Here is a 25,649-nt window from a genome sequence, read left to right on the forward strand (position 1 = left end):
TAAGTTCTAGGTTTCAAGAATGGGGCAGGTACCTAAGTATAATATGTTGACAATTTCCTCCGTTTGTTATTCAAGTGGCTATTTTTCGCGTACCTTACATTGACAACGTTTTCAGGGTTCTGCGGAACAGAATTCCTTCCTCTCCTATAATAAATAAACTACCGACACTTTGGCATTCTCGCGTGTAAGGGACCTAACTTTACGCAAGATGCACAAATTTGCAACAAACCAAGTTTTGTCTAAGAATTAACTTACGGAATAAGTTTGTTATCACATTGACTTTCACAATTAACTAAGTTTACCCTTTCCCTTTGAAACAACTAGACTATACGATAATAGTTCGTTTTATGCGAACAATTTAACTTTCTAAATAGGGAAGTCCCTTAAATAGCAAGCCGTCTAACAAAGACTGCTTAACAAAGACAACAATTGGTTTGTTTTTAAACAACTGGAGTTTCAGGGGGCTGATATATCCTTCCGCGTTATGAGGCTATAATTTCTCATGATCTTTTAAAATTGCTTTCCTAGAACGGCAACTGCTATGAGTTTTCCGGAGTTAAATTGGAAGTAACAAGCCAACTATATGAAGAAAATGCATATCAAGTTATTTCTGGGTTTTATCAATAACAACAAGTAGAGTAATTAGTGGTAGTATAGAACGGAGGATGTTTTCTGTTTAGTTGTGACTACGACAACCCTTTCGGTCCGCAAAATGAGTGTCCGACAGATCGCAATTAATTGTGGAACTTATTAGATATATTAGTAGAAACTATAATCACTCCTTCTAGAGAAGAACAATTGTTGGATTATTGAACAATAACAAATTCGTAAAATAACTACTTTGTCAATTTGCTGCTATGTAGTAGCAGTCTCTTAGCTGACTTTCGTTAACCTCACATATTAACTACTTAAAAATATTATGAATCCCAAAGTTGCGAAGACAGTCCCTGTCAAATCGTGAATGGGCAGATATCACACCATCAGATTGAAATCGTTAGATGAGCGATGTTGACGAGTATGAACTAGAGAGATGGCAATAGTTGTTTAAGATCTTATGGATATATATATATAGTCTTTCGATTGCTATTCCATTGCACCACAAGAAAAGACTTCGAAAAGGATACAAAGAGGTAAATCCACGATACAGCATCATTGTTGTGGCACGAGAATATCTACTGCATTTCAAAAGAGAGTACGTTTAGAAGAGTGAAAAGAATTCTACAAATAGATTGAATGTGTATTTATTGTTCAATGCTGCTGTGGTCTTTCAAGGTATACCAATTATGAGAGTCTTGTTTAGAAAACACTAGCAGCACCATAAAATGTAGATGGTTGATACAGCAGAACTCTACATTCATTCAAGTTTGAGATTCACTTCTCTATTTGAGAATACAAAAATCATGACTATATCTGTGCGTAGTGAGAAAGCTTTTCCCGAGCCGATCCCTTGTCGAAGTCCGATATTCCACCGATCCCCTTTTTCTCCACAAGCAATTCTATGTGGCTACAACATTGTAGGGAGCATTGGTGAAGACAGCGTCAAGCTTCAACCCTTCGGGGTATGCTCCCCTCTTCGAGAACCACAAGCAACACTTGATTGTGAGGGGGAGTTGAGTGTTTTTTCGGTCGTCTTTGCCGATTAGATGGGTCAAAAGTGGACTATTTCCACGATTTCAAGGTTGAACAACAGTAAGCATATGGCTATAAAGCCCCTCTCTAATACAACCAACTTTGTATGGCAACAATTTTACCTGTCCTAATGAATATGTGTCCAAACGTCAATATCTAGGTTCCTGTTTTAATAGATAAGCTTCAGCGGCTGGTACCTGATACTGCCCCACAAAAAGTCTCGAGCCTCCTCGGCCAGAAAAATGACAAAATTGCCTCGGATCATGTCAATGCAGCTCAATCACCTGAGTAAACAATGTATAGAGATCGTACTGACAGAGAGTAGATGGGGTAAGGGCGGGAGGGGGTAATAGAAGTTACGTATTATGTTTAAAATATGTATATTAGTATGCTCTAGTACTTACATGACGCGAACTTTTAGTGTGCCATGGAGGGGCGGGCTTTGTTTGCAAGATCTATATGGATTTCTTTTCCTGATTGACAAAGCTCGTATAGTCGATTTCAAAGTTGCCGAAAACACAACTCAACGCAATGGTGAGCCAGGCGGGGAACCATCCGAGAATGACAACGTACCAAGTCCAACATTGGAGTTCATGTAATGACGTCAACAATCCTCTCATCAACAGGATTCCATTTTCTGGGTCCAAGTAGCTTCCAGCCAAAAAAACGACAAACCATGGACTCGAAACAAGCAAACACAAACTGACCTTCACCTGAGCCCTTTTGCTGTGAGCAGTAGATACGGCTTGTGAAATAGGGTCCTTTTTAGAAACCGATTGCTCACTACTTGCGGGGACTTCGTTAGATTTGATTCTCTCGTCAATACTTTGGCTGATGATGGGCTGAATGAAGGTCAATGGCAAACTCAAGAGCCCTACTGTCAATGCCAATGAGAAGTTGACAATTAAGAGGGTGGTTATCAACATCGAAATGTAGAATAACGACAAAGAAATCAATCCAAAGGTAATCGATTTGCTGAATTTGACTTTTTTCGTTTTGGTCATTATCAAAGGAGTAAAGGCAAGGCCAAATGTAAGCAACGAAAGAACAAACAAGATCTGCGCAACTGTAGTGTCCTGGTATTCAGCTGGAGAACCAAAAGTGATCCATGGAAGAGCTGCGGCCAAAACTCCACTGCTTAACTCTATGACAGTGAAAATGAAAAGTAACGAACCAGTGTTATTGAAGAAAGAAGAAGCTTCAACTCCACTATTGAGAAGACATCCGAGTGCACTAAATGCAAATGATACGGCAATGAAAACAGCAGCTGGCAAGTATGTTCCAATGGACACGAAATGCTTTGTCGACAACATCAAATAAAAGAAGAAAGATTGGTGAAACTTCTCCAACAAGTTGTTCACGGATCTGAATGAAGTATCGACTACTCTTCCAAACTGTGTTACATCATGAGGACCTTGCGTACCCTTGGCTCTGATGGTGACAGCCTGGATCTGCCAGCCAGAAAACGCTGCACAACCAGGAACATCTCTCTTCAAACCAGACAACGTCAAATTCAAGATTCCTCTGAGTAGAGTTCTCGTTCTAGAGTAGTAATCGTTTCTGACTAATTCTGTCGATGGAGTGTTCTGAATTACGCAGTGTATTCCCTCATGGTATGCCACGTTAGATATGGTATTAAGCAAATCCAAGTTGGGCAATTGTCCGTTTAATCCTTCGTAGTACATCTCAAAGTAGTCAAAGTAATCACCATTCTTGCCATACTCTAAAACGATAGCAGCATCGATTGAGCCAGCTGTCTGCTCCAAAGTCGTGTGATAAGCCTCTACCCATGAGCGCAACACGGCATGTGAGTCTTGGGGGAAAACAAAAATGATGTTCTTGGACCAAATGGACATTTTGCTGAAGTATCTGGCCAAACCAGCTGCTAAAGCCAAGCCTCCTTCGTTATATTCGCCTTCAGAAGTGACCCACGGAACAGTCAAAACCATAGCCTCTGTATCGTCACCTCGTGGAGCATGCATTATGGCATATAGGGTGTCATTGGCTGAGCCATTCTGGTGATACGCTGTCACCAAACCAATATCTGTAAGCCACTTCTCCACAAGACTGTTCTTTTCATTGAAAGAGCTATGCTCAATTAACTTGATTTCTTCTCTGTAACCTCGTACGAAGTTCCATTCGCTTTCCCGAAAATACGAGTTGACTTGTGACGGCATAAGCGCGTTCTCGGAGATGTAAGTATTACGGTAGTTGCCATCTAACGGAAGTGCTAGGAGCCAGACTACAGACCCTAATGCCAATGTGAAAGAGATTACAGGGAGGAGCCTGATGAACTTGGGAATGAGCCCAAGCTTGTGAACTTTTCGACTAATAGTCTCCGCAAGAGCCATATTAAGATATGTAGGTGTTCCACAGAGCTTCTGCTGGTTGGAATATTCGTAGGAAAATTAGTGTTGATCTACTTGCTTAACTATGAATATTGTTAGGTGTCTATATTAAGTGCAGGAGCATAAACATAAGCTCTAGATACGTTGTTTCGCACGACTCTGTTAAAAAGAACGAATCTATTCGGGATAATAGGATAATGAATTCACAGCCTCAAATAGCATACCATATTCTGAATAGTTTGTATAAGCACATTGTAGAAGATTGTAGAACTATTAAATTTTGAAGTAATTTCATAAGTATATAGGACCACTACACTCTCGTCTTTGTAGTGTATATTATTTCATGTACATTTATGCTGTCTAACAATACTATTGACTAAACCAACTTGTTGTCATCCCTCTTCTCATCTCTTAAAGAAACCAATTGCTTGACAACCTCGTCAAACTTAACCATGGCATTCTTACCTTGTTCTTCTGGAATATCTCTGTTTCTGACGTTGACAGATGCACTCTGCTCTTCTTCGTCACCGACAATGAAAATGAAGTTGTACTTGTAGAGTTGACCAGTTCTGATCTTCTTTGGCAAAGTGTTACCGGAGACATCGACATCGGCGTAGAAGCTGTACTTGTCGTTCAACTCCTTCTGAAGCTTCTGACCGTATTCATAGTACTTTGGACCAACTGGAACAATCAAGATCTGTCTTGGTGACAACCAGAATGGCCACTTACCCTTGTAGTGTTCAATCAAGATGGCAGTCATTCTTTCCACCGAACCCAAAATGGCTCTGTGGATCATCACAGGTCTGCTGGTGGACGAACCCTTGTCGTTAGTTTCAGCCTTATATTCCAACTCAAAACGGTTGGGCAACTGGAAATCCAATTGGATGGTGGCACATTGGAACCATCTATTTAATGCATCACTAATCATGATATCGATCTTTGGACCGTAGAAGGCACCATCACCGGGGTTCAATTCCCAACCACCTTCACCCTTGAACTCGTTCAAGGACTTTTCTAACATCTTTTCGGCGGAGTTCCACGTTTCGATCTCACCAACATATTTTTCCGGTCTGGTGGATAATTCCATCTTGAACTGGAAACCAAAAGTACCATACACCTTATTCAAGAAGTCAAAGGCACCTTTGATTTCGCTACCGATCTGGTCAGTAGTACAGAAGATATGAGCATCATCCTGTTGGAAACGACGGACTCTGGTTAATCCAGACAAGGCACCGGAAAATTCGTTTCTGTGGAGAACACCGAAATCAGCAACACGCCATGGCAACTCACGGTACGACCTTTCACGAGACTTGAAAATCACGCAGTGTCCAGGACAGTTCATTGGCTTCAAACCAAAGGTTTCCTTTTCAACATCAAAGGTGAACATGTTCTCCTTGTAGTTACCCCAGTGGCCCGAGGTTTCCCACAATTTGTGGTTAAACATGTTAGGAGTGATGACTTCATCAAAACCTCTAACCTGGTACTCATCTCTGATGAATTGAACTAATGCATTGTATATTCTGGTACCATGGGGCAACCAGAAGGCGGAGCCAGGCGACATTTCGTTGAAGAAGAACAATTCCTGTTCCTTACCAATCCTTCTGTGGTCTCTTTCAGCAGCTTCAGCCAAGAACTTCAAATGGTCGGTCATTAACTTCTTGTCAGGGAAAGAGATACCGTAGACTCTTTGCAACGAGTCGTTGGCAGAATCACCCAAGAAGTACGACGACGAATTCTTCAACACTTTGAAAGCCTTGATTCTGCCCGAGTGAGGAATATGAGGGCCGACACACAAGTCGATCAATGGTCCACATCTGTACACAGTGGTAGAAGTTCCGTCTGGGATTTTGTCGGAAATAAACTTGACCTTGTACTTGTTGTAGTGGAACATCTTCAACAAATCTTCCTTGGACATTTCTAATCTTTCAAACTTTTGCTTTTCCTTTATAGCCTTGGTAGCAACCTGTTCCAAGTTTGAAAAATCCGACTGCGATACCGAGGTCTCCCCTCCGTTGATGGACATGTCGTAAAAGAATCCATCTTCAGTAGGAGGACCGTGGGATAAGTGGGAACCGTAGTGGCATTCACAGGCTTCACCCAATATATGGGCAGAAGAGTGCCAGAAAACAGCCTTACCTTCAGGATGGTCAAAGTCCAAAAAATCGAGAGTGACATCATCTTCCAAAGGTCTTGGTAAATCCCACAATTGAGAGCCGTTGATTTTGGCAATTACCTGTCTTTCCAAAAAGGACTTTCCGATGGAGGTAGCAATGTCCAAAGGTGTAGTGTCGTAGGCTACACCTTCCTTAACAGTGCCGTCCTTCAACGTGATCTTGATAGGTTTACGCTCCTTGTTCTTGATCTCTTCATCGTACTTGGCCTTCAATTCGTCAAACAACTTAATACGCTCTTCAATGAATTCTGGCTGGGGGTCCAACAATAATGGATTCTTCGATGAGGTAGCCTGTTTCTTTTCCTTCTTAGGCTTCAGAACTTTTTCGGCCTTCTGGGCTTGATCATGAGCCACAGTCAAGTTCTGGACTCCTTCCTTGATGTCTTCAACGGCCATTTTTCAGGTGACTTAGTTGGTGTTGGGTGTCTTGCAAAAGATGAAAAATACATCTTCTGAACAAACACGCTGTTTGATAAGCTGACAGTAAACCATGTAGGAATTCGCAGAGCGAGACGAGCACCCAAAAAATTTTTGACTCACCGCGACAATTTCGGTTTTATTAGTGCTCCCAGTTACGCTACTGTGTCTCGTATTACGCACCAATATGTTTATTACTATAGATCATTCATAGCAGGATTTCCACTTGCTGTTAGACTTAGACAATAGCATAGAAAGGCAAATATATACATCATTTTTCGGAAGTGTAACTATACAATGGTGTCAGAAGCTCATGTGGACGACTCCAGACGGTATGGACCGATCTGGGCTCAGATATCTGAGCTCAAATGTCATTTTGCTGCTACTGAGACATTGATTGAGAGTAAAACTGAATCCTTGGCTAATATCTCGCTGCGGTACGCTGTTACAAGGCAAAATTACATAGACGACGACCTGAAGGATGTATTTGTGAAAATGAGAACCCAATTGGCTCAGTTGTTACAAGTGGCATCTGGGAATAGACATGTAACACGTTCCAATACAAATTCAAATTCAAATTCAAATATAGAACAGAAACTGACTTCGTTGAAAGATCCTAAAGAAACTCACAATGGAAGAAACAAGGACATTTTCGGAATATTAAAAAACAACTCGCAAGATTCACTAGCTTCAATTGCCAAACAGACAGATGTTTTACGGAACATCACCAATTTGGCACCACTGATCCAGACATGTGTCGATGAACTAGTTGACAGCATTAGCATTCTCAGTGAGATTGCTCCATACAATGAGACGAATAAGAACAATCTTAAAAATATGCTCTTGCTGGTAGAGGCAGTTGTTGATTCGTTTGGGCTAGAGCCCAGGATACGTCAATAGAAAGATACAGTAACGGAAGAAATACAGTAACTGAAGCTATATACTCGAAGATATACAGCCTCCTATGATGAGGACAAAATTAAACGACACAAGCCATACCGCAGAGACGTGAAAGAACCATACCTACAGAACACTATATCTAAATAATGACATTAATGTTTCATATATTAAAATGTATATACAAGAAATGAAGTTCGTAGTGGGGCTATCATATCCAAGTCTCTAAAACGTCTTTGGAGCCAACGACACGATCTTGTTGTACTGCAAGTCTCTTAACTCCTTGGCTACAACAGACGAGATTCTTGTTCCCAAAGGCTCACCACTCTTGTTGACCAAGACACATGCATTATCATCAAATCTGACTACAGAACCGTCGGGTCTTCTGAATGGAGCTTTGGTTCTTACCACTATGGCACGACAAATATCTCTTCTTTTCACTCTGTTGTTGGCTGATTGGCCGGTGATTTCTGCTTGTAAGGGTCTGGCCTTCTTGACTACTACTGTTATTTCATCTCCGACCTTGGCAAAATTCAATGGCCCGTGACGCAACACTTTAATACATTCCACAACTTGGGCTCCGGAGTTGTCGATGACGTTCAAAAGCGATTTCAAGTAGATCATTGTTGCTGGTGTCGAAACAAGATCATGTTCACGTTCACTTCAGAATCTGAAAATTTTGTTTTATATCATTGATTATTTTGGTAATGTGCAGGATATTCACTCCATACATAGAACTCGAACTTTATGTATGCATCTATATGCTTAAAGGGCTATAGTCACATTGACATATCTTTGATTTTGAGCCAACATGTTACTGACTCAGAACTATAGTGGAAAGATATTGAATTCATCCTGATTTTGTAGACACTTGGGTCTGTTCTAATTGGAAACTTTTTGCATCTACTGGTTTAGCTTTTGAGTTGCATTTAGAGGCAACCATACAGGATTGCAAGATTCTTATATAGATCTAAACTATCATCATTATACTTTCAATTCTCAAACAACTTATTCTATTACACCTCTATTCTACAATCAGGATATTACTACATGCATCTTGATCTTTACGATGTATATAGGGAAAGTGCTGCTATGGAATATTAATTTCTCAAAAAGGTTGAAATATCGTCGATCTCTAAGTACTATCAGAGAATGGAATGAGTCCGAAATTATCACTGATAGGAAGTCTCGTTTCCAAGCAAGACATGTACAGATAAACGATCCCAGTGAGGTGACACCAGCCCTTGACCAATTTGTATTCCAACATAAAAGTATAGTCAAAAACGCGAGCCATCCTCATATAATAGCTTGGAGAACTGGTATCCCAGAGTCTGAGCCAATACCCAAGTCTGAATATTCGATACAAGATAAAAATAGAAGTTCCTTTTGGAATAGGTCTACCAGCATGTGTTCTGGCACTACCAGGTTTACTAATGTACAGCAGGGTTATAAGGATAATGGAGAGAAAGGAGCCGGTTCAAGGCTCTTGGAGCAGGTTTTAGTTAATAACAATATCTACAATGTTCTTGTGATAGTAACTCGATGGTACGGTGGAAATCCCATTGGAAGTCTGCGGTTCCGCCACATCGTTAACAGCAGCTTGAACAGTCTTAGAAAGGGAAATAGACTTGAGAATCGATGAAATTGGCGGTATGAGTACATCGGCTCTGTAAGTTCTGTGTTATCGTAATCTTCTATTTATATATTGCGGTATGGCTGTTCTAAAACTTAACAATCGTACTTTTGAATTCATTGCAACTGAAAGCTGTGGATCCAATATTTCAGTCTTCAAGATAGTGAACGCTATAAAAATAGGTAGAGTGATAATGCCAAAAGCTGTCATCACTGCTGTGAAAGTAGCTGTCATAGCTGTTCTAGTCCTGGGAATATACGAGACGATGACTCTTCCTGTTCCCCCGCATTTGGAGCATGGAGGAAACTGGCAATTCTTGACAAACTTGAGTTTGATAGCCACGACAGTATATGTTGTATTGGATGTGATACAGTTTAATTCTACATTTTTAATATATTTCCATCATCTTTGTGGAAATCTCGAGTTTGTGGTTACCGTCACCTACTGGACCTTGATAATCTTGTTTCCCGAGATGTTAAATTCAGACTCCTTTGATGTTTCTCTTCTGCTTGATCTCAAGATCCACTTTTTGCCTTACTTGGTCCTATTGCTATTTTACAGGAAGCCGCTCATCTCCTTTGGCCAGTCATTTCTTCTTTCTGTTGTATCCATGCTAGGTTATTGGGCCTGGATTGAGTACCTTGTGCATACAGATCCTCAACTGAGGTACCCTTATCCGTTTTTGAATGGTCTCGGACTTGCGGATAGACTGGTATGGTTCGTATCTCTCATAGCTCGTAGTACCATCAACTACTTGTTGGAATGGGCCAAGAGCAGCATTCTTGATTAGAAATATTTCAACTGCACAATAAACCTCTATAGATATATAACTAGACGAAGCACAAAAATAATAAATCAAATCTATTTAAGACCACGCCACAACCTAGTCGATCTTCTTCGATTTCCTCTCGAACGAATCGAGTTCCATGTCGATCTTGTCGTCGAGCTTCTCATTGTAGACTACCACTACGTCGTATAATTTGCGCATTATCAAGAACTGCGCGAATGCTACAAGAGCCACCATGGCAAATACCACCATTCTCTTTTCATCCGAGTCGACATCCAAGAAGGCGTAGGGGTATCTTGCTCCCTTTGTGACGTCGATGAGGTTCTTGAGCAAGAACCAGTAGCCCAGAGTCAACGACAAAACAAGCCCGAGAGCTGTGGTAGTTTTGATGGTCCACCGAGGCATGAATACAAAGTAGTCGATGAGCAAAGACACCACGGGCATCAAATGAATCGACAAGTCTGTTGATAAGGGAAGTTTGAACTTTGAGGGCTCTCCTACTAGTAGGTGGAGGAAAAAGAGACGAAGGGGCCAGTAGATCATTGTGACGATGCTTTCGAGTGCAAGACCCATGGGATGAATATTGTTCTTGAAGTCGAACAACAATTCGGACTTGGTTAAGTGGGCTACAAACCCGATGAGAAACACGAAGAGCGAGTATACAAGCGAAAGGTTGGTGAGAAACTGCCAGTGGCCAGCTTCAGCCAAATGGTCTGGAAGCTCGATGGTCAAGATGTTGGTCTGCATGCCATAGAGCCCAATCACTAAGGACACCAAATCGATAGTTAAAATCACTTTGTTGCCAACAACACGTCTAGACGGAGTTGGAGATGGTGAAGGTGACGACGACATTACAAGAGAAGTTATGTTAAGAGTTACAACTAAAAAAAAGAAATATCAAAAGAACAGACTGTCTTTGGAATGAAAAAGTGAAAATCTCACGATCAATTCAACCCTGGAAAATACTTCAACTGGATCACCAGAGAACTGTACAAGCAAGCAGTAGCAGGAGAATATCAAAAGGATACAGCCCCTGAAAAAAATATATTAGATAAGAATGCCTGTATACTCCTTAGTGAGAAAGTGAGATTTTGTATGAGAATGATTGAGAGTAAGATGCAAAATCTACCCCTAAATACATTGGGTGTGAATGTTCTCTGGTGAATTTTAAGGCTCTATATGTCTAACTATGTGTGCCAACCAAAGCGTTACCATGTCATCCAAAGTATATGGGATGATTTGGAGTGTATAATAGTACAATTAGTGGCTATGAAGAATGAAATGGTAACCGCAGATGCGTCTAATCAGTGTTGCCCTTTTCTGGAGTTTAAATAATGATACTATGTATAAAGCGATTGAGTTTATTTCCATACCAGCTTAGTCTCAAAGTGTTTCATTTTATATCAATAAAATCTTTGTATAAGATTACTAGTGTTCCTTGCGGCTTTAATCTTTCAAAGTTTTCAAATCTTCTCTGGTCATTCAGTTCATCTGTATCGTATCTGTTCATTCTGTTATTCTTACCTATATATAAGGAATCTGTTCCAACCCTTCTATCAATTTCCATTTCTATTTCTCAGCTTCTACACCTAGTGGTGACTGAAAAACCCTCTAAAGCCTCTGGATTTGGAAGTTGACCTTGATCTCGATCGCTCAGAGTCTGACACAGATGGGGATGCAGAACCACTGTTTCTGCCTCTCTCTTCATCTCTTCTAAATGCCTGGTTAGTTGGGCCTCTGTTCAACCCAGCCAAGTTAGTGTAGGAACTGTTTCTAGAATTAGTGGGGCTTATGATGCTAGGCTTGGTTCTCTTTTTGGTATACGTTCCACTGATGTCGATGTCAGCAATCCACTTCTGGAAGTATTGAGGATTCAAAATAGGACTCTCTAATTCTTCGATATGGTGGTACGAAGGCTTGACAATAATGACAGGAACTAACGCACATTCTAAAAAATGTTTGGAAAACGACTGCTTCGACAAAAATGACCGATGATTTGTCTCCTTACCATCATAATGATGCGTTCCTATGCACATCATAGCAGGTCTATATTCGTCGATAGCCTTCTTCAAGAGCTTCTGTGGCTTCCCGATCACTACTTCGTACACAAGTGATACTTTCTTCAATCTGCTGTTGATGGCATCGATCTTGGCGAGTGCTCTGTTAGCCCGTTCCATGTCAACAGCATGGTGGGTTTTCTCATCTAAAACCTGGAGTACTACAATTGAATCACCATTAATTACCATTTCTTCGAAGAGCCACTCGATAGCCCTCAATGATTCAGTATCGTTGTTGAAACCAGTTAAGAATGTCTTGTTATTCCTCCTGAATCTGTACTGCGGATGTTTAAGTTTGAAGATGAGCGACTTTCGATGCTCATTCCTCGAAGTGTCGAACGAAACTCCACGTTCAAAAGACTGCAACCGGTTCAAATTGGGTCGCCCTGGTTTGGTGGGCGTAGAAGCTCTAGTATTTAATGAAGATTGTGAAGCAGTAGGTAATAATAAACTGGGAAGCGACTGGAAGTCCAATGGAATAGGGGCTATTACAGGCGATAACGTGGGTGTTACACTTCCAGAAACTAGTGGTGATTTGATGGAGTCTGAATCATAATCGTCATAATATAGTCTACCTAAAAGATCAGCAGAGTTGTTCTGCTGTTTATATAAATCAATCGTATCTTCGCTCTGATGATATAAGAGAGCATTCAACTTGGTATTATGTTCAGTTTCATCTTCAATTTCAATGAGAGGAACCGATTTGCGTCTCTCTTTGAGTTCGCCTTCGCTATCATTAACATTAAATTGATCGCTGTTGTTTTCATTTTCCGAGCTGTCTTCGTCTTTTCCTTTCGGTCCGTCTTTCAGGTTTTCTTTCAAATTTTCTTCTTCGTTATCGTTGTTCTTGGTTTCGTCCACTTTGACATTGACTCCATCATCTTTGACTTCGTGGCTACTTCTGCCTTGAGTGTATCTATTAGGAAGGGTAGGGTTATAATATCCCAAGGGTCCCTTGTGAACGCCAACCATCTCAACAGTGATAGCAAATAACAGTTGAAAAACAAAATAATGTTAAGTTGAAGACCTACGTGAAAACTAATAACTCCTATGGGCTTTATCTGTTACATTGTTCTGGAAGCTTGGCCAAAAAGCACGGGCTTCTTGCCTCAGCGGCTCCTAAGGAAAAGCCGTACAAGGTTGCATTCCCCGGGCCTGTATACAATCTTCATTTCTTTATCGCTGGAAGTACCAAGCGTTCTATATATGCAAATGTTATTATTTTGTTGGTGTCTATAAATGATGCAAATTACGCTGTTTTCGTTAGTGTCCACATGAATGGAATATTAATATGGTATCAGAGTCGACTCTGATAAAGAATCTCTTTTCTGGATTTTTGTTCTGGACCTCCTCATCTCACCCCCTTCATTTTATAATTTTTTCGAAGCAACTGTCTTGCGACGTTTCATTTCTTGAGTTCTGCTATTTTCCAGTTTTCAGGAGGATGTTTCTTTGTCCACTTTTATAGTTTCATCATTCTCAACTCCTTTACTCTTAGTAGGCAACCGGTGGTTAACCTGAAAGCATGAAGCTATCAAGCATAACCCTCCGAATCCAGCACTTACGTGGAAAACATTTCTGATTGCACCCATAATCTCGTTTTTGATGAAGTACTGCGCAGCCAGAGATAATTGATTGAGAATCGTGGTGTTAGACAAAATTTCCGACAACTCTATAGAACTGAGTTCCTGAGCCAAGGCAGGATCAGTGATATTACTTAGGGCATGTGTCAATTTACTTTTGAGCGATTCATTGTACGTAAGCGTAGCCAAATCAGCAGCGACAGCCCCACAAAGTGTCCTAAGGAAGTTGTAGTATGTAGTAGCCATAATTGTACTTCCAGCAGTCTTGGGAGCAGAAACTTGAACAAGCATAACTGTCGACTGGACTTGCATACCCGTAGATAAGCCAGGTAAAATAAGCAAACCAATAATCTTTGCTAAATTCGAGTCCACATCCAACAAATACAAGATGGAATTTCCCACGAGTCCACAAGCGGCTGCAAATATAGAAAATGGCTTGATAAATTTGGTCTTCTGGATAAGTAGTGATCCTCCGATTGAACTTATCACAGAGGAAATAATCAACGGCAAGAGATGAAGTCCAGATTCCCAAGCATTCCAGCCGTGTATAACCTGAAAGTAGACTGAAATATAAATCTGGTTAGAGAAAAAGTAGCCAAACATGGCACATCCTGTCAAAACCGAAGCTTCCACTTGCCATGATTTAGCCACATCAACCGGAATTAGTGGATATTTTGAGTAATTGAAGTTCCAAATCAAGAACGCAATAAGTAGGAGACCCCCTACGGTCAAGCAGACAATAACGGGAGCAGATTTCCAATCAAATTCTTGGTTGGACCCAAAACTGAGCCCAAGTAGAATCAATACTGCGGCACCGCAAACAAGTAATGTTCCTACGTAATCCAACAACTTCAACTTTTTCAATAACTTCCCTTTTGGCTTTGGCGGATTGAAGAAAAGTTGCAAGTATACAAAAGCTGCTCCTCCAATAGGGATATTGAAATAGAAGCACCATCTCCAACTAACTCTTGAAAGCGCCCCTCCTATCAAGGGACCAATAATTGAAGCTGTTGTACCTGTCATAGACATTAACATCATCCCGTAGGTACGATATTGGATAGGAAGTACTTCACTCAATACGACAAACACAGAAGCCTGGATTCCTCCAGCACCTACACCAGCCAATACCCTTCCACCAATCAACATATCCATGCTGTTGGATAAAGCACAAAGTAGAGTACCTGCTTCAAAAAATATCAACGATATGCTCAATGTCAACTTTCTACCAATAAGAATTGAGAGTTTGCCCCATGTTTGCGTTAGCACAGCTATTGCCAAAAGATATCCCGAAGTGATCCAGTTGATTTTGCCGACCCCGTCAAATTTGTTACCGACTTCGGTAAGAATTATGAGAATGATTGTCTGGCTTATAGACATAATGAACAAACTGAGCAAAAGTGCAACCACACATAGAGCTAGTCTGTATCCATGGAGATATTGGTCCTCTCGTCTTGTTCCATCTCCGGCATTACTTTCTTCAAATACTTCCTCCTTGCCATTTTCTACACTAACAGGGATACTTTTCTCTGAGTCTTCTAGTTTCGTCATCTTAGTACATCTTAGTCCGTTTTCTATTAATTGAAGATTTGGAGAGAATCGGCTTGATTTTATATGAATCGAGTAGACGGACATCTGTGTATGAAGTCCTGCTAAATCCTCGTAAACCCCCTAAACACCGAAAAACTTGACATATGTCAAAAAATGTATTCATTACAATGGAGAAATTGGAGAAGTAATTCATTCGAGATTTCAGCCCAACTATGGTTTCAGGGAATTATAAATGTGTTGTAGAAATTGACTTTCAGAGGAAATAAGAGGATATCATAAACGCGATGAAAAGTTTCTCTGAAAGAAGTATATATAATAATGTGCATATTAAATGCTACTAATGACTTCAGTAGATATTGTAGTAATACTACAAGAATATCTCTGTAGAATTTCTTTTGAGCAGAGATGCAAGAGTGATGGTCTATTTACAAGGTATGCACAGTTTACTTAGATTCATCTATGAAACGGCCGTTGTTGACACCCGAATTTTTTTCTATTATTCCCCATATTCTATCCATCTTCAAACCTCCGAGATTGTCCACGACGAAGTAGTGCCTTTTTTTATTGGATTCTGGGTCTATTTCTTCCCAGGTAGAGTACGGTGCCAAAAGAGGGAACCTCGCTTGTTTCAGCAACAGTAACAGCTTGTTGCCAGAAACATGCAAGAGCTCGTTGACGGTTCTGCTGCCGGTAAAATTCAACTTTTCACAAATCAATTTTTCATCACCTACTAAGTTTTCTAAGGTTTGGGGCTTTTCTTTGTCGTAGAGTCTAAAGATTCTCGTGACATAGTCTCTTGTCTTGTATTGGACAATAGCGGCAGGCATAAACGTACCAACCAAAGTCCCAAGTGCATAAATATCTTCGAACTGGGTCGATTCGTAGAACAATTTGGCGCCGTAAATTCCCAAAACAGCAAAACTCAAAGTCAAACGTTTGAGCATCCCTACGTGTTTTCCACCTGGAGCCTCATAAAGAGCCAGATAAGACAAGCGGTAGTTGTCCGGAAGTGCAGTGCTCCTTAAAGAATTGGGCTTGTGCACATATACGACGTCGTTGTAAAGTGTTGGCGACCAGGGATTGTTTTCGGAGATGATCTCGTCGGTTTCTATGGTGGAGTCTGACGACTTGAAGTTGGCTTTATGTTTAAGGTGAGCTGCGGAAGCCAGTGAGAAGGCAGCGGTACTTCGTACAGAAGCACAAACAGTAACGACTCTCCGTGAAACAGAAAACATTGGTGTGTAAGTAACTGAATTATAAGGTAGTTTACTAGATAGCTAATTTACATACATATAACCAGTTTAACATTACATAGTTAACAGTCTGGTATACAGCCGCAACAAGACGATGTGGCACAAAAACTTTTTTCTTGTGGTGAGAATATTGATCAAATTCCATTGCCATTATCAACAGAAGGCGTCATTGGCTCTTCATCACCAGGATTCCGCAGCTGAGACTTGCCCTTTCTCGTTATCATTATCCGTTAACTTCATCACCTTAATTGTAAACATTTCATACATCCAGCCAATCACAGTCAACCATGGACGCAGATGCCACTAACCGTTTTGTGCCCGAGTACCGTCGTACCAACTTCAAGAACAAGGGTCGTTTCCAGAGCGATGAGTTGAGAAGAAGAAGAGAAACGCATCAAGTGGACTTGAGAAAGCAGAAGAGAGAAGAAGTATTGCTGAAGAGAAGAAACTTCCATAATGAAAATGCTGCCGATGATTCTGAAGATGAAGACGAGTACAGTACCCAGGTTTCCAATGACGAGACCCAGTTCTACTCGAAGTTGCAACAGGACCTCCCCAAGATGATTGAAATGATCCAGGCTGCCGACTTCGATAATCAACTCGCTGCTACCGTCAAATTCCGCCAGATCTTATCGCGTGAACACAATCCACCTATCGATCTCGTGATCCAGTCCGGCGTGATCCCCACTTTGGTGGAGTTCATGAAGAACGAACATCCCGATATGTTGCAGTTGGAAGCGGCATGGGCTTTGACCAACATCGCTTCAGGTAATTCTGAGCAGACCCGTGTCGTTGTTGATGCCAACGCCGTTCCTCTATTCGTTCACTTGTTGTACTCGCAATCGCTTGAGGTCAAGGAACAGGCCATCTGGGCTTTAGGAAATGTTGCTGGTGACTCCACCGAAAACAGAGACTATGTCTTGGAATGCAACGCCATGGAGCCTGTTTTGTCGCTCTTCAACAGCACAAAGATGTCGTTGATCAGAACAGCTACGTGGACATTGTCTAACTTGTGTAGAGGCAAGAACCCCCAGCCAGACTGGAACATCGTTCAACTGGCCATTCCCACTTTGGCCAAATTGATCTACTCTGTAGACTCAGAGACTTTGGTTGATGCCTGCTGGGCTGTTTCTTACTTGTCTGATGGTACTTCCGAGGCTATACAGGCTGTTGTTGATGCCCGTATCCCTCATCGTCTTGTCGAGTTGTTGGGCCACGAATCGACTTTGGTCCAGACCCCAGCTTTGAGAGCTATTGGTAACATCGTCACCGGTACAGACTTCCAGACTCAGATCGTCATAAACGCTGGCGCATTGCGGGCATTGGCTCCGTTGTTGAACTCGCCTAAGGAAACCATTCGTAAGGAAGCCTGTTGGACCATCTCCAATATCACAGCAGGTAACACGGATCAAATTCAGGCGGTTATTGACGCTAACCTCATTCCACAAATCATCAGATTGTTACAGCACGGTGATTACAAGACCAAAAAGGAAGCCTGTTGGGCCATTTCCAACGCTTCTTCGGGTGGTTTGACCAAGCCAGACCAGATCCGCTACTTGGTTAACCAAGGCTGTATCAAGCCTTTGTGTGACTTGTTGAGCGTGGCTGACTCCAAAATAATTGAAGTCACGTTGGACTCTTTGGACAACATCCTTAAGATGGGTGAAATGGACAAGGAAGCCCTCAATACACAGGTCAATGAAAACGCTTTGTACATTGAAGAAGCTGGTGGTATGGAAAAAATCTTCGAGTGTCAGACCAACCAAAACGAAAAGATCTACCAAAAGGCTTACCATATCATCGAAAAGTACTTCTCTGACGAAGATGACCAAATAGATGACGAAGGCGTAGCCCCTCAGACCTACGGGGATTCATTTGGTTTCGGCGTTGATCCAAGCCAACAGCAAAACTTCCAATTCTAATCTGAAATATAGAAATTGAAATGAAGTCGAGATTTTGAATTGATGTAAATCTATATTTGTTCGAAAGAAGTCCAACAAACATTGATATACGATTCATATTCATAGATTACGAAACAAACCATAACTTACATAAGCCGGAGTCAGCTTCTGGCTCTTGCTTGTCTCATGATCTCTATCATCTCATCTTATATATACTGTCTCTAGCCCTCTTCCATATATAGCAAGTTTATCGTCTAATGCCTAATTCTCTAAGATTCGGTAAGAGGCTTCCACAGCCAAGGAGAACATAGTTTATGTATATCTCGCAAGTGAAACAACATATTCTCTATAATAAACCGTAGCATAAACAATCAACTTCTCAATTCTAGCAAATTGTGTACCCAATTCTGCTAAATGCTTTTGTTAAAATACTCTACTTCTATGATACTCTACAATACTTTTTTGCTGTTGTTTTGAGAGAGACTAATAAATTCTCAAGAGCGATTGGAATTGACATCAATACTTGACAAAGTTCAAAAGCAATTTCCAAAGGGGTGGCGTGATTGACTTTCAACTCAATCAAGTAAGTTACACATGCTACATCCCTAGCTTACATAGTAATGTTGAATAACTTATACATCGACTTTCGACATTTAGAATGCGACCAGTGACTAGGTCTCCCACATGTATGACATCACGATTTTCCTCCATTCTCACCCAATACTGAGCTTCTGACATAATCCAATTTTCTGCTAACCAGATGACACAGCAGGGATAAGCCTTCGGCCCAGTGTGCCTCTACCAAACGTAGACTAGCATTCCAGACAATTACACCGAGCCGTTTTGACACCGAATATCCCGTGGTGATAACATCCATACTGCAATATATTAATTTTGATATTGGGTGCGAGCCGGTAGTTTAGATTATGGCCGAGTTACCCGAACGGGCTATATTGCTAACAAAAGTAGTAATCGTGGTGTGCGACATTGCGCTGGCTATCTCAAATTGGATGCGACATCTTTGCCCATGGGGACTGGGAGCGACTGGCCAGCAAGTGATTGGGAAATGTTAAGAATAGATAATGGCAACATCGAAAGCCAACTACATCGCAAAGCTGTCATCATGTTCCTGTCTTCAAAGCATGAAGATGCTCAGATACAGCATCATAACCACGCTTCATCTACCAATAATATATCACTGGTTCATCGCTGATGCAAGCAGAAAAAAGCAAATCTACCTGCAGATAACCTTCATCGGGATAAAATCCCTCTCATGCTAATTTCCACAACTCTTGAAAAATCACTCATCAACAATAAACAGTGCGACATTAGCAGATACAAAAATTGAAGATTGTCTACTGTTCTTTTTCCTGGCTCTTTTTTTCTGTTCGTTTTACTACTTTTGTTTGTAGACATCCATCGTATAGTCATTCACTATGAAGGTTTCTAACGTTGTTATTGGATTGACTGCGGCTGCTGCCGCAGTCTCTGCTGCTGACGAAGATGCCAACAGAGAAGTTGTCACTGTGACTGTCACTGGTACTACCCAGACCCACCAGTGGGGTAGATTTAACCATACTCCTCGTCCAAAGACCACTCAAACGGGCACCCACAGATGGGGTAGATTCGACCACACTCCTCGTTCTCACACTACTCAAACTGGTACTCACAGATGGGGAAGATTCGACCACACTCCTCGTTCTCATACCACTCAAACTGGTACTCACAGATGGGGAAGATTCGACCACACTCCTCGTTCTCATACCACTCAAACCGGTACTCACAGATGGGGTAGATTCGACCACACTCAAAGAACTCACACCACTCAAACTGGTACTCATAGATGGGGAAGATTCGACCACACCAAGCCACCTTTGACCACCACTGTTTTCGTTCAACCTTCTGAAGAACCTGAAGTCATTGAGCTTTCCAATAGAGAAGTTGGCAATGCATCCACCAATGGTTCGAACACTACGAATGGTTCCAGCACTGAAAACGCTGGTTTCGTCAATTCGTACAATATCGGTGCTGCTGGTGCCCTTGCTGCTGGTTTGTTGTTGATTGTTTAAATATAGTTTCTCGAAATTTGGCAAAGAAAAAATTTAATTCTTTCTTCGTAAGCATTCCATCCATTCCATTTTTCAATTTCCTTGCTGAGTCTATCCTTGGTTTTACTTTCTTGACCAATAACAGGCATAGAAACGTTGGCAGGATATCCTCAATACCATCGTTCGTCTCAATTATTTTTATTGTACATGAACAAGCAGATACCATTCTTGTTCATTTCGCTTAATAGATCTCGTTATGAGTTGGACTGAGTGTTTGTTTGAGACACTAACTATTAGTATGTACATTTGTTTAATACATGTCATTTATATAAATTGGATTATATCCAGTAATCCCGAATTGAATAAGTGCAACTGCTCGCTTTGAGCTGTTGCGTTTCTCTTCCTCGGAGACTTCATAAGTTCTTCAAAACAGTGCAGAGCTACAGGGCAGCTCCTTACAATTTCATTGTGAATGAGATTTTCAATTCTTTAGAAATGTCTATTGCCATAGATATGTAGCAAGTGACTAAAATGGTATTTCTCTCAATTCTAGAAGCTGAGACGAAAGTTCCGACTTTAGTTCGTCTAACTCTTTTAACTTCTGTTCTATTGTTTTCTTAGCCTTTTCAAGGTCAATAAAATCTTTCTTTTCTTGTTCAAGTTCATTTACATGAGTGATCTTGACCAATTCCTTTTTGTTCTTCTTAACAATTGCAGGGTCAATAGGACCCTTCTTGACCATACTGGTGATTATTTCGAAGGCAATCTGGGCACCATTTGTAGATGTAATTTCGGCGGTATCGAAAGCAGGAGACACTTCAACAACATCACCTCCGACCACAGTCAACCCTTCTATGCTTCTGAGAACATGGAGGAGCTCTCTAGGCAACCATCCACCTGGTTCTTGGGTTCCCGTTCCACTGGTGAAACCAGGATCGAGAACATCAACGTCAACAGAAATGTAAGTAGGACTATCATCAGGCACGGTGTCCAAGATTTTCTGTACCACCCACTGTGGACCTTTTAACCAGATGTCGTCCGCATCTATTCTGATAAAATGTTGAGAATCATCGTCTTCGTAATCTTCCAAGCCAGACAACTTTGTTCTCAAGCCAGCATGCACATTGTGATGAGACGTCAACCCTTCGTGGTGAGCTTTCCAAAGCATAGAACCGTGATTTATTTCAGATTGGTCTGAGTGCCAGAAAGAAGGGTACTTGTCTGGAGCCCAAGTATCCAAATGGGCGTCGAAATGAATGACATTGATACGTCCATAAACTTCATGCAAAGCCCTCAAATGCGGAAGCAAAACTGAATGATCTCCCCCCAACGCAACGTATCTTGGGGGTAGCTCACTCGATGAGTTACTTGATCTTCTCAATAGTAACTCTTCAAATCCTTTTGTCATCTGGGTAAAAGCAATAGAGTTATCCATAGGGGTTATTGGAAGATCTCCACAGTCTACAATTTTAGCCCAAGAAGCATAGGGGTTGAAATTGGCTCTCTGGTTGTAGCCTCTCAACGATGTCTGTCTCTGAGAGGCTGCTCTGATAGCTCTGGGACCAAACCTAGCCCCTGGTCTATAGGAGACTGCAGTGTCAAAAGGTACTCCGATAAGAGCCACGTCGTAGGTATTTCCTGGTTCAAGCAAACATTTATGGTGATCAAGATGGGCAAATGTGTTGATACCTTGGAAAGGCCACAAATCATCCCACATTTCTTTCAAAGAAGGTGATGAGCCATCGATCGAGTCATTTATCAATTCATCTGATTTCCATGCAACAGGTTGCAACACAGCCGCAGCTACTGATAAGAAAATGGGCGCGCTGACGATATGTGAACACTTCATTTTAGTTTCTTGTTTGGCTGTAGTACTCAGTAAGGCAAAGAATTCTGGATCAAAACTAAGATTGTTTGATGTAGCAAGAATTCTAACTATGATTACGGCTTGACTTTATAAAGCTATTTGATACTGGAGGAGCGGAATTTTAGTTGCCTAATTGGGAAATGCCGCCAGGGTGCTGCGCAACTAATGGCTACAATAGAGAACGCCCTTTTCTCTGGCTCAATGGGCCTTTGCTAGTATCACAGTGAAAAAGGCAGCAATGTACCTGAAAGTTGTGCTTTGTGTGTGCAACTGCTTCTTGCTGGATACTTCAAGAGCTGGCGAATTGTGATATTTGTTAAAAACATGGTTGACAAAGAGGAACACCTGCGTATATTAGACTACTTGAAATCATATAGATAATTGTGTGAGAGACTTACTCTTGGGCATGACAAGGACATTAGTAGATGCTAAAAATATTGCAAGTTGTTGCAAGTAGTTTTGCAAGTTCTGGTCAAAAGCGATAAACAGAATTTACGTCTCATAAACAAAATTGGGAATTTGCGACACTTGCGAACACACTTGCGACACACTTGCGACAATGGCCTCAAATTCCAAGATGGATCTAGATTTGAAATTTGACTTCTTGACATCTTGAGCTTTGGTAAACCCTCTTATAAACAATTCGTAAAAAAGGGTAGTTACTCGATTGTTTGATTTCAAAATGGGGTTACTTGATTTGAAGAACGCCCTCAAGAAGATTGATGATTCTATCAAAAAAAAGGCTGATCCTCCACAAGTACCGCCCAAAAGAGCTGAACTCAAACAATCTCGTCAACAACAACCATTTTCCACTGGAAAGTCCAACGAAAGGAGCACCTCGTTTAACATCGATGATATCTTTGATGACTCCATTGCTGACGGAGAGCCTCCTGTTATTTTCAAAAGAACTAAGCACCGTGTTGTACCTCAAGGCTGCGCCTGTGGAGACGAAGACGATGCTATTCATACCAACAATTTCTACAACAACTTGACTTTAGAGGACCAGACATTCCCAGTTTGGACACTTCCTTATTCCTTGTGGTTCTCTAAGGATCTGGGTCAGGATGTGGGACTTGCTTTCAATCACACTGAAGCTTCTCAAAGGGTGTACGGACCAGAAGCAGACGCAGACCCAGCTCAATTCTATTTTAACCCACCCAAGATCAAGTCGCTTGTTATCTCTGGGGAAGGATTTAGAGACTATCGTACTTCTGTGACATTGGAGGGTCATAATAAGCTTTCGGTTGTCGCTAAAGTTGTGTGGGAAGAAGATAAGTACATCTCCGTCCCCTTGGCCCATGGAATGGGGTTTGTAACTGCCACCTATAACAACATAAAACCAGTGATAGCTTCTCAAGTGGGTATTCAAGAATTTAGCAGAGTCGAAAACGTTGGTAGTCTTTCCAAATACAAGATCAAGCTCTTCAACCAAGTTGTCTGGTCAGTATACATAGATGGAGATGTAATTTTGCAATTGGAAGATCCTAACCATATTAAAGGGGACAAAGTCACGAATGCCACAATTCAATTTGCTCGTGGTGAATCTCTTGCTTATGATGACACTGCTGGTACCTATCCAGTAGGTGTCAATTTACTCGGAAACGTGCACGGTGAAAAGGCACAGTACTCCTTTGAGTACAAAATGCAAGGTTGCTCGAGGTCGGGCTCAGGGCTCGTCTGGTGTTTGCCTCATCATCAGGAGGCATTAGTATCTACACTTCAAAACAAGTATTCACAGTTGGAATTGGACTCGCCTACCAAAGGAGTGATGAGAGCCTACGTCACCAATGTATTGACAATGGAAGAACAATTACCACTTGGTATAAACTGGGACCCATGGGCATCGTTTTCAACAGACACACCTTCATACTCCCCAATTGTAAAGGATTTGATTAAAGCGGCTGCCATAGAAGAAATAAAGCAAGATGTGGTGGGTATGGCAAATATTGATTCAATGTATACTTCGGGAAAAATCTTGGATAAATTTGCTTACATTGCATATGTTTGTAAATTTATATTGGAGGATGACGAATTAACTGCTAGAATCCTTCCTAGGGTTAAGGAAGCTGTCGAATTGTTTGCGAATAACAGGCAGAAGTACCCGTTGGTTTACGATACTACATGGAAGGGTTTGATTTCTTCTGCAGATCCGGCAGCAGATTTCGGCAACTCCAACTACAACGATCACCACTTCCATTACGGTTATCATATCCATGCAATAGCCCTTGTTGCAAAGATCGATAGTCAGTGGTTGACGTCAAATAATAATTTGGTTCTTAACTATGCTAACACTTTATTAAGAGATACCGCTAACCCCAAAAAGGATAAATATTTCCCCCAGTTTAGATCATTTGACTGGTTCCATGGACACTCTTTTGCCCATGGGATTTTTGCTTCAGGAGATGGTAAAGATGAAGAGTCTTCTTCTGAAGACTATCACTTTGTTTATGGGATGAAATTGTATGCCAAGGTGGTTGGTAACGACAAGATGGAAAGTAGGGCCAACCTCATGTTGGCAATCATGAGACGAGCTATGAATATGTACATGTTGTACTCTGATGATAATAAGATACAACCCAAAAACTTTATTAGAAACAAAGTTGCTGGTATCTCCTTTGAAAACAAAATTGATTTTGCTACATATTTTGGTAGAGGAACAATTGCAGATGAATGGATTCATGGAATTCACATGCTCCCTATTACTCCAATATCCTCTTATATACGACAAGAACAATTTGTTAGAGAAGAGTGGGATCAGAAATTGGCAAAAATCATTGACAGAATCCCTGACGGTTGGAAAGGTATTTTGATGCTTAACCTTGCCCTCTTCAATCCAAAGAAAGCTTGGAACTGGTTTGCCAGAAATGATTGGGACGATAGGCTAATTGATAATGGCATGTCAAGAACGTGGTCATTGGCGTATATAGCAGGTATTGGAGGTGCTGATTAGTTAAATATTGTTAGAAATAGAATAAGTATGAATTGAATGAATTTGTCAATTTTATTATATTTGCATAATATCATGCAAAATTAACGAAGAGAAACACAAATTGAATTGAAACCCAACTAACCCTCAGTTGATATTACATAGTTATGGGTTACATTCTTTCATTTCTAAGGATACTTAGAAGGGTTTTGAAATACCGAACTTTTGAAAAGAAATATAATAGAAATTGTGCAATCGGTATTAAATTCAAACCTATTTACCACAGAAAATAATTGCTTTTTTACCTATAGATGTGTTTTCATTCTTTCTTTTTACGAAATATGGCATGTATTAAGACTAAAGTCCAACCTATATACTACAAAGTATATAAACTATCCTCTAATCCATACCGAAGGATGTAGGAAACCCTAAGATAAAAGCCTCCGATTGATATTACCTGGAAAACTTTTTTTTTTAACGTAGTGGCATACATTGAACGTAGTAACCCATATAAACAGCTATAAACTAGAGATAAAGGCCATTATCACCCAATGTAGCATGAGCCAACCAAGAGGAAACCCA

At 41.0% G+C, this 25,649-nt stretch overlaps 12 protein-coding genes across 12 annotated transcripts; 4 read left to right on the forward strand and 8 right to left on the reverse strand. All coding sequences in view use genetic code 12, as the record gives it.

Moving 5' to 3' along the window:
* Nucleotides 1-2,084: 2,084 nt before the first annotated feature.
* On the reverse strand, nucleotides 2,085-3,980 carry PICST_60976 (predicted protein; the record flags this gene model as incomplete). The annotated part of the gene is given in 3 exon segments (XM_001385290.1): nucleotides 2,085-2,355; nucleotides 2,403-2,442; nucleotides 2,456-3,980. The coding sequence occupies 3 exon segments, from the start codon at nucleotides 3,978-3,980 to the stop codon at nucleotides 2,085-2,087; spliced, it is 1,836 nt and encodes a 611-aa protein (XP_001385327.2).
* Nucleotides 3,981-4,064: 84 nt separating this feature from the next.
* Nucleotides 4,065-6,568, reverse strand: THS1 (threonyl-tRNA synthetase). The gene has a single exon (XM_001385291.1). It carries the CDS (start codon nucleotides 6,544-6,546, stop codon nucleotides 4,354-4,356), a length of 2,193 nt encoding a protein of 730 aa, XP_001385328.2. The 5' UTR covers nucleotides 6,547-6,568; the 3' UTR covers nucleotides 4,065-4,353.
* A 1,046-nt stretch (nucleotides 6,569-7,614) lies between these two features.
* PICST_89472 (mitochondrial 54S ribosomal protein YmL38/YmL34) lies at nucleotides 7,615-8,093 on the reverse strand. The gene has a single exon (XM_001385292.1). The coding sequence runs from the start codon at nucleotides 8,086-8,088 to the stop codon at nucleotides 7,690-7,692; it is 399 nt and encodes a 132-aa protein (XP_001385329.1). The 5' UTR covers nucleotides 8,089-8,093; the 3' UTR covers nucleotides 7,615-7,689.
* A 524-nt stretch (nucleotides 8,094-8,617) lies between these two features.
* Nucleotides 8,618-9,106, forward strand: PICST_60871 (predicted protein; the record flags this gene model as incomplete). Its single annotated transcript, XM_001384979.1, has 2 exons — nucleotides 8,618-8,811; nucleotides 8,845-9,106. Coding segments are annotated over 2 exons (456 nt in total), but the record flags the coding sequence as incomplete, so codon positions are not given.
* An 874-nt stretch (nucleotides 9,107-9,980) lies between these two features.
* CHM1 (conserved hypothetical membrane protein) lies at nucleotides 9,981-10,736 on the reverse strand (the record flags this gene model as incomplete). The annotated part of the gene is made up of 1 exon (XM_001385293.1): nucleotides 9,981-10,736. The coding sequence occupies one exon, from the start codon at nucleotides 10,734-10,736 to the stop codon at nucleotides 9,981-9,983; it is 756 nt and encodes a 251-aa protein (XP_001385330.2).
* A 737-nt stretch (nucleotides 10,737-11,473) lies between these two features.
* Nucleotides 11,474-12,628, reverse strand: PICST_60443 (predicted protein; the record flags this gene model as incomplete). The annotated part of the gene is made up of 3 exons (XM_001385294.1): nucleotides 11,474-11,594; nucleotides 11,631-12,327; nucleotides 12,394-12,628. Coding segments are annotated over 3 exons (1,053 nt in total), but the record flags the coding sequence as incomplete, so codon positions are not given.
* Nucleotides 12,629-13,440: 812 nt separating this feature from the next.
* MDR6 (multidrug-resistance transporter) lies at nucleotides 13,441-15,018 on the reverse strand (the record flags this gene model as incomplete). The annotated part of the gene is made up of 1 exon (XM_001385295.1): nucleotides 13,441-15,018. A coding segment is annotated over one exon (1,578 nt), but the record flags the coding sequence as incomplete, so codon positions are not given.
* A 351-nt stretch (nucleotides 15,019-15,369) lies between these two features.
* On the reverse strand, nucleotides 15,370-16,323 carry PICST_89517 (predicted protein). Its single transcript, XM_001385296.1, has one exon. The coding sequence runs from the start codon at nucleotides 16,305-16,307 to the stop codon at nucleotides 15,516-15,518; it is 792 nt and encodes a 263-aa protein (XP_001385333.2). The 5' UTR covers nucleotides 16,308-16,323; the 3' UTR covers nucleotides 15,370-15,515.
* Nucleotides 16,324-16,512: 189 nt separating this feature from the next.
* Nucleotides 16,513-18,582, forward strand: SRP1 (Importin alpha subunit (Karyopherin alpha subunit) (Serine-rich RNA polymerase I suppressor protein)). Its single transcript, XM_001384980.1, has one exon. It carries the CDS (start codon nucleotides 16,613-16,615, stop codon nucleotides 18,245-18,247), a length of 1,635 nt encoding a protein of 544 aa, XP_001385017.2. The 5' UTR covers nucleotides 16,513-16,612; the 3' UTR covers nucleotides 18,248-18,582.
* Nucleotides 18,583-19,640: 1,058 nt separating this feature from the next.
* Nucleotides 19,641-20,321, forward strand: PICST_67975 (predicted protein). Its single transcript, XM_001384981.1, has one exon. The coding sequence runs from the start codon at nucleotides 19,663-19,665 to the stop codon at nucleotides 20,293-20,295; it is 633 nt and encodes a 210-aa protein (XP_001385018.1). The 5' UTR covers nucleotides 19,641-19,662; the 3' UTR covers nucleotides 20,296-20,321.
* Nucleotides 20,322-20,800: 479 nt separating this feature from the next.
* Nucleotides 20,801-22,123, reverse strand: SPB2 (agmatine ureohydrolase (agmatinase); the record flags this gene model as incomplete). Its single annotated transcript, XM_001385297.1, has 1 exon — nucleotides 20,801-22,123. One exon carries the CDS (start codon nucleotides 22,121-22,123, stop codon nucleotides 20,801-20,803), a length of 1,323 nt encoding a protein of 440 aa, XP_001385334.1.
* A 700-nt stretch (nucleotides 22,124-22,823) lies between these two features.
* Nucleotides 22,824-25,091, forward strand: ACF2 (endo-1,3-beta- glucanase; the record flags this gene model as incomplete). Its single annotated transcript, XM_001384982.1, has 1 exon — nucleotides 22,824-25,091. One exon carries the CDS (start codon nucleotides 22,824-22,826, stop codon nucleotides 25,089-25,091), a length of 2,268 nt encoding a protein of 755 aa, XP_001385019.2.
* Nucleotides 25,092-25,649: the final 558 nt, after the last annotated feature.

Source organism: Scheffersomyces stipitis, chromosome 5, assembly GCF_000209165.1.
Source record: "Scheffersomyces stipitis CBS 6054 chromosome 5, complete sequence".
NCBI lineage: Eukaryota > Fungi > Ascomycota > Pichiomycetes > Serinales > Debaryomycetaceae > Scheffersomyces > Scheffersomyces stipitis.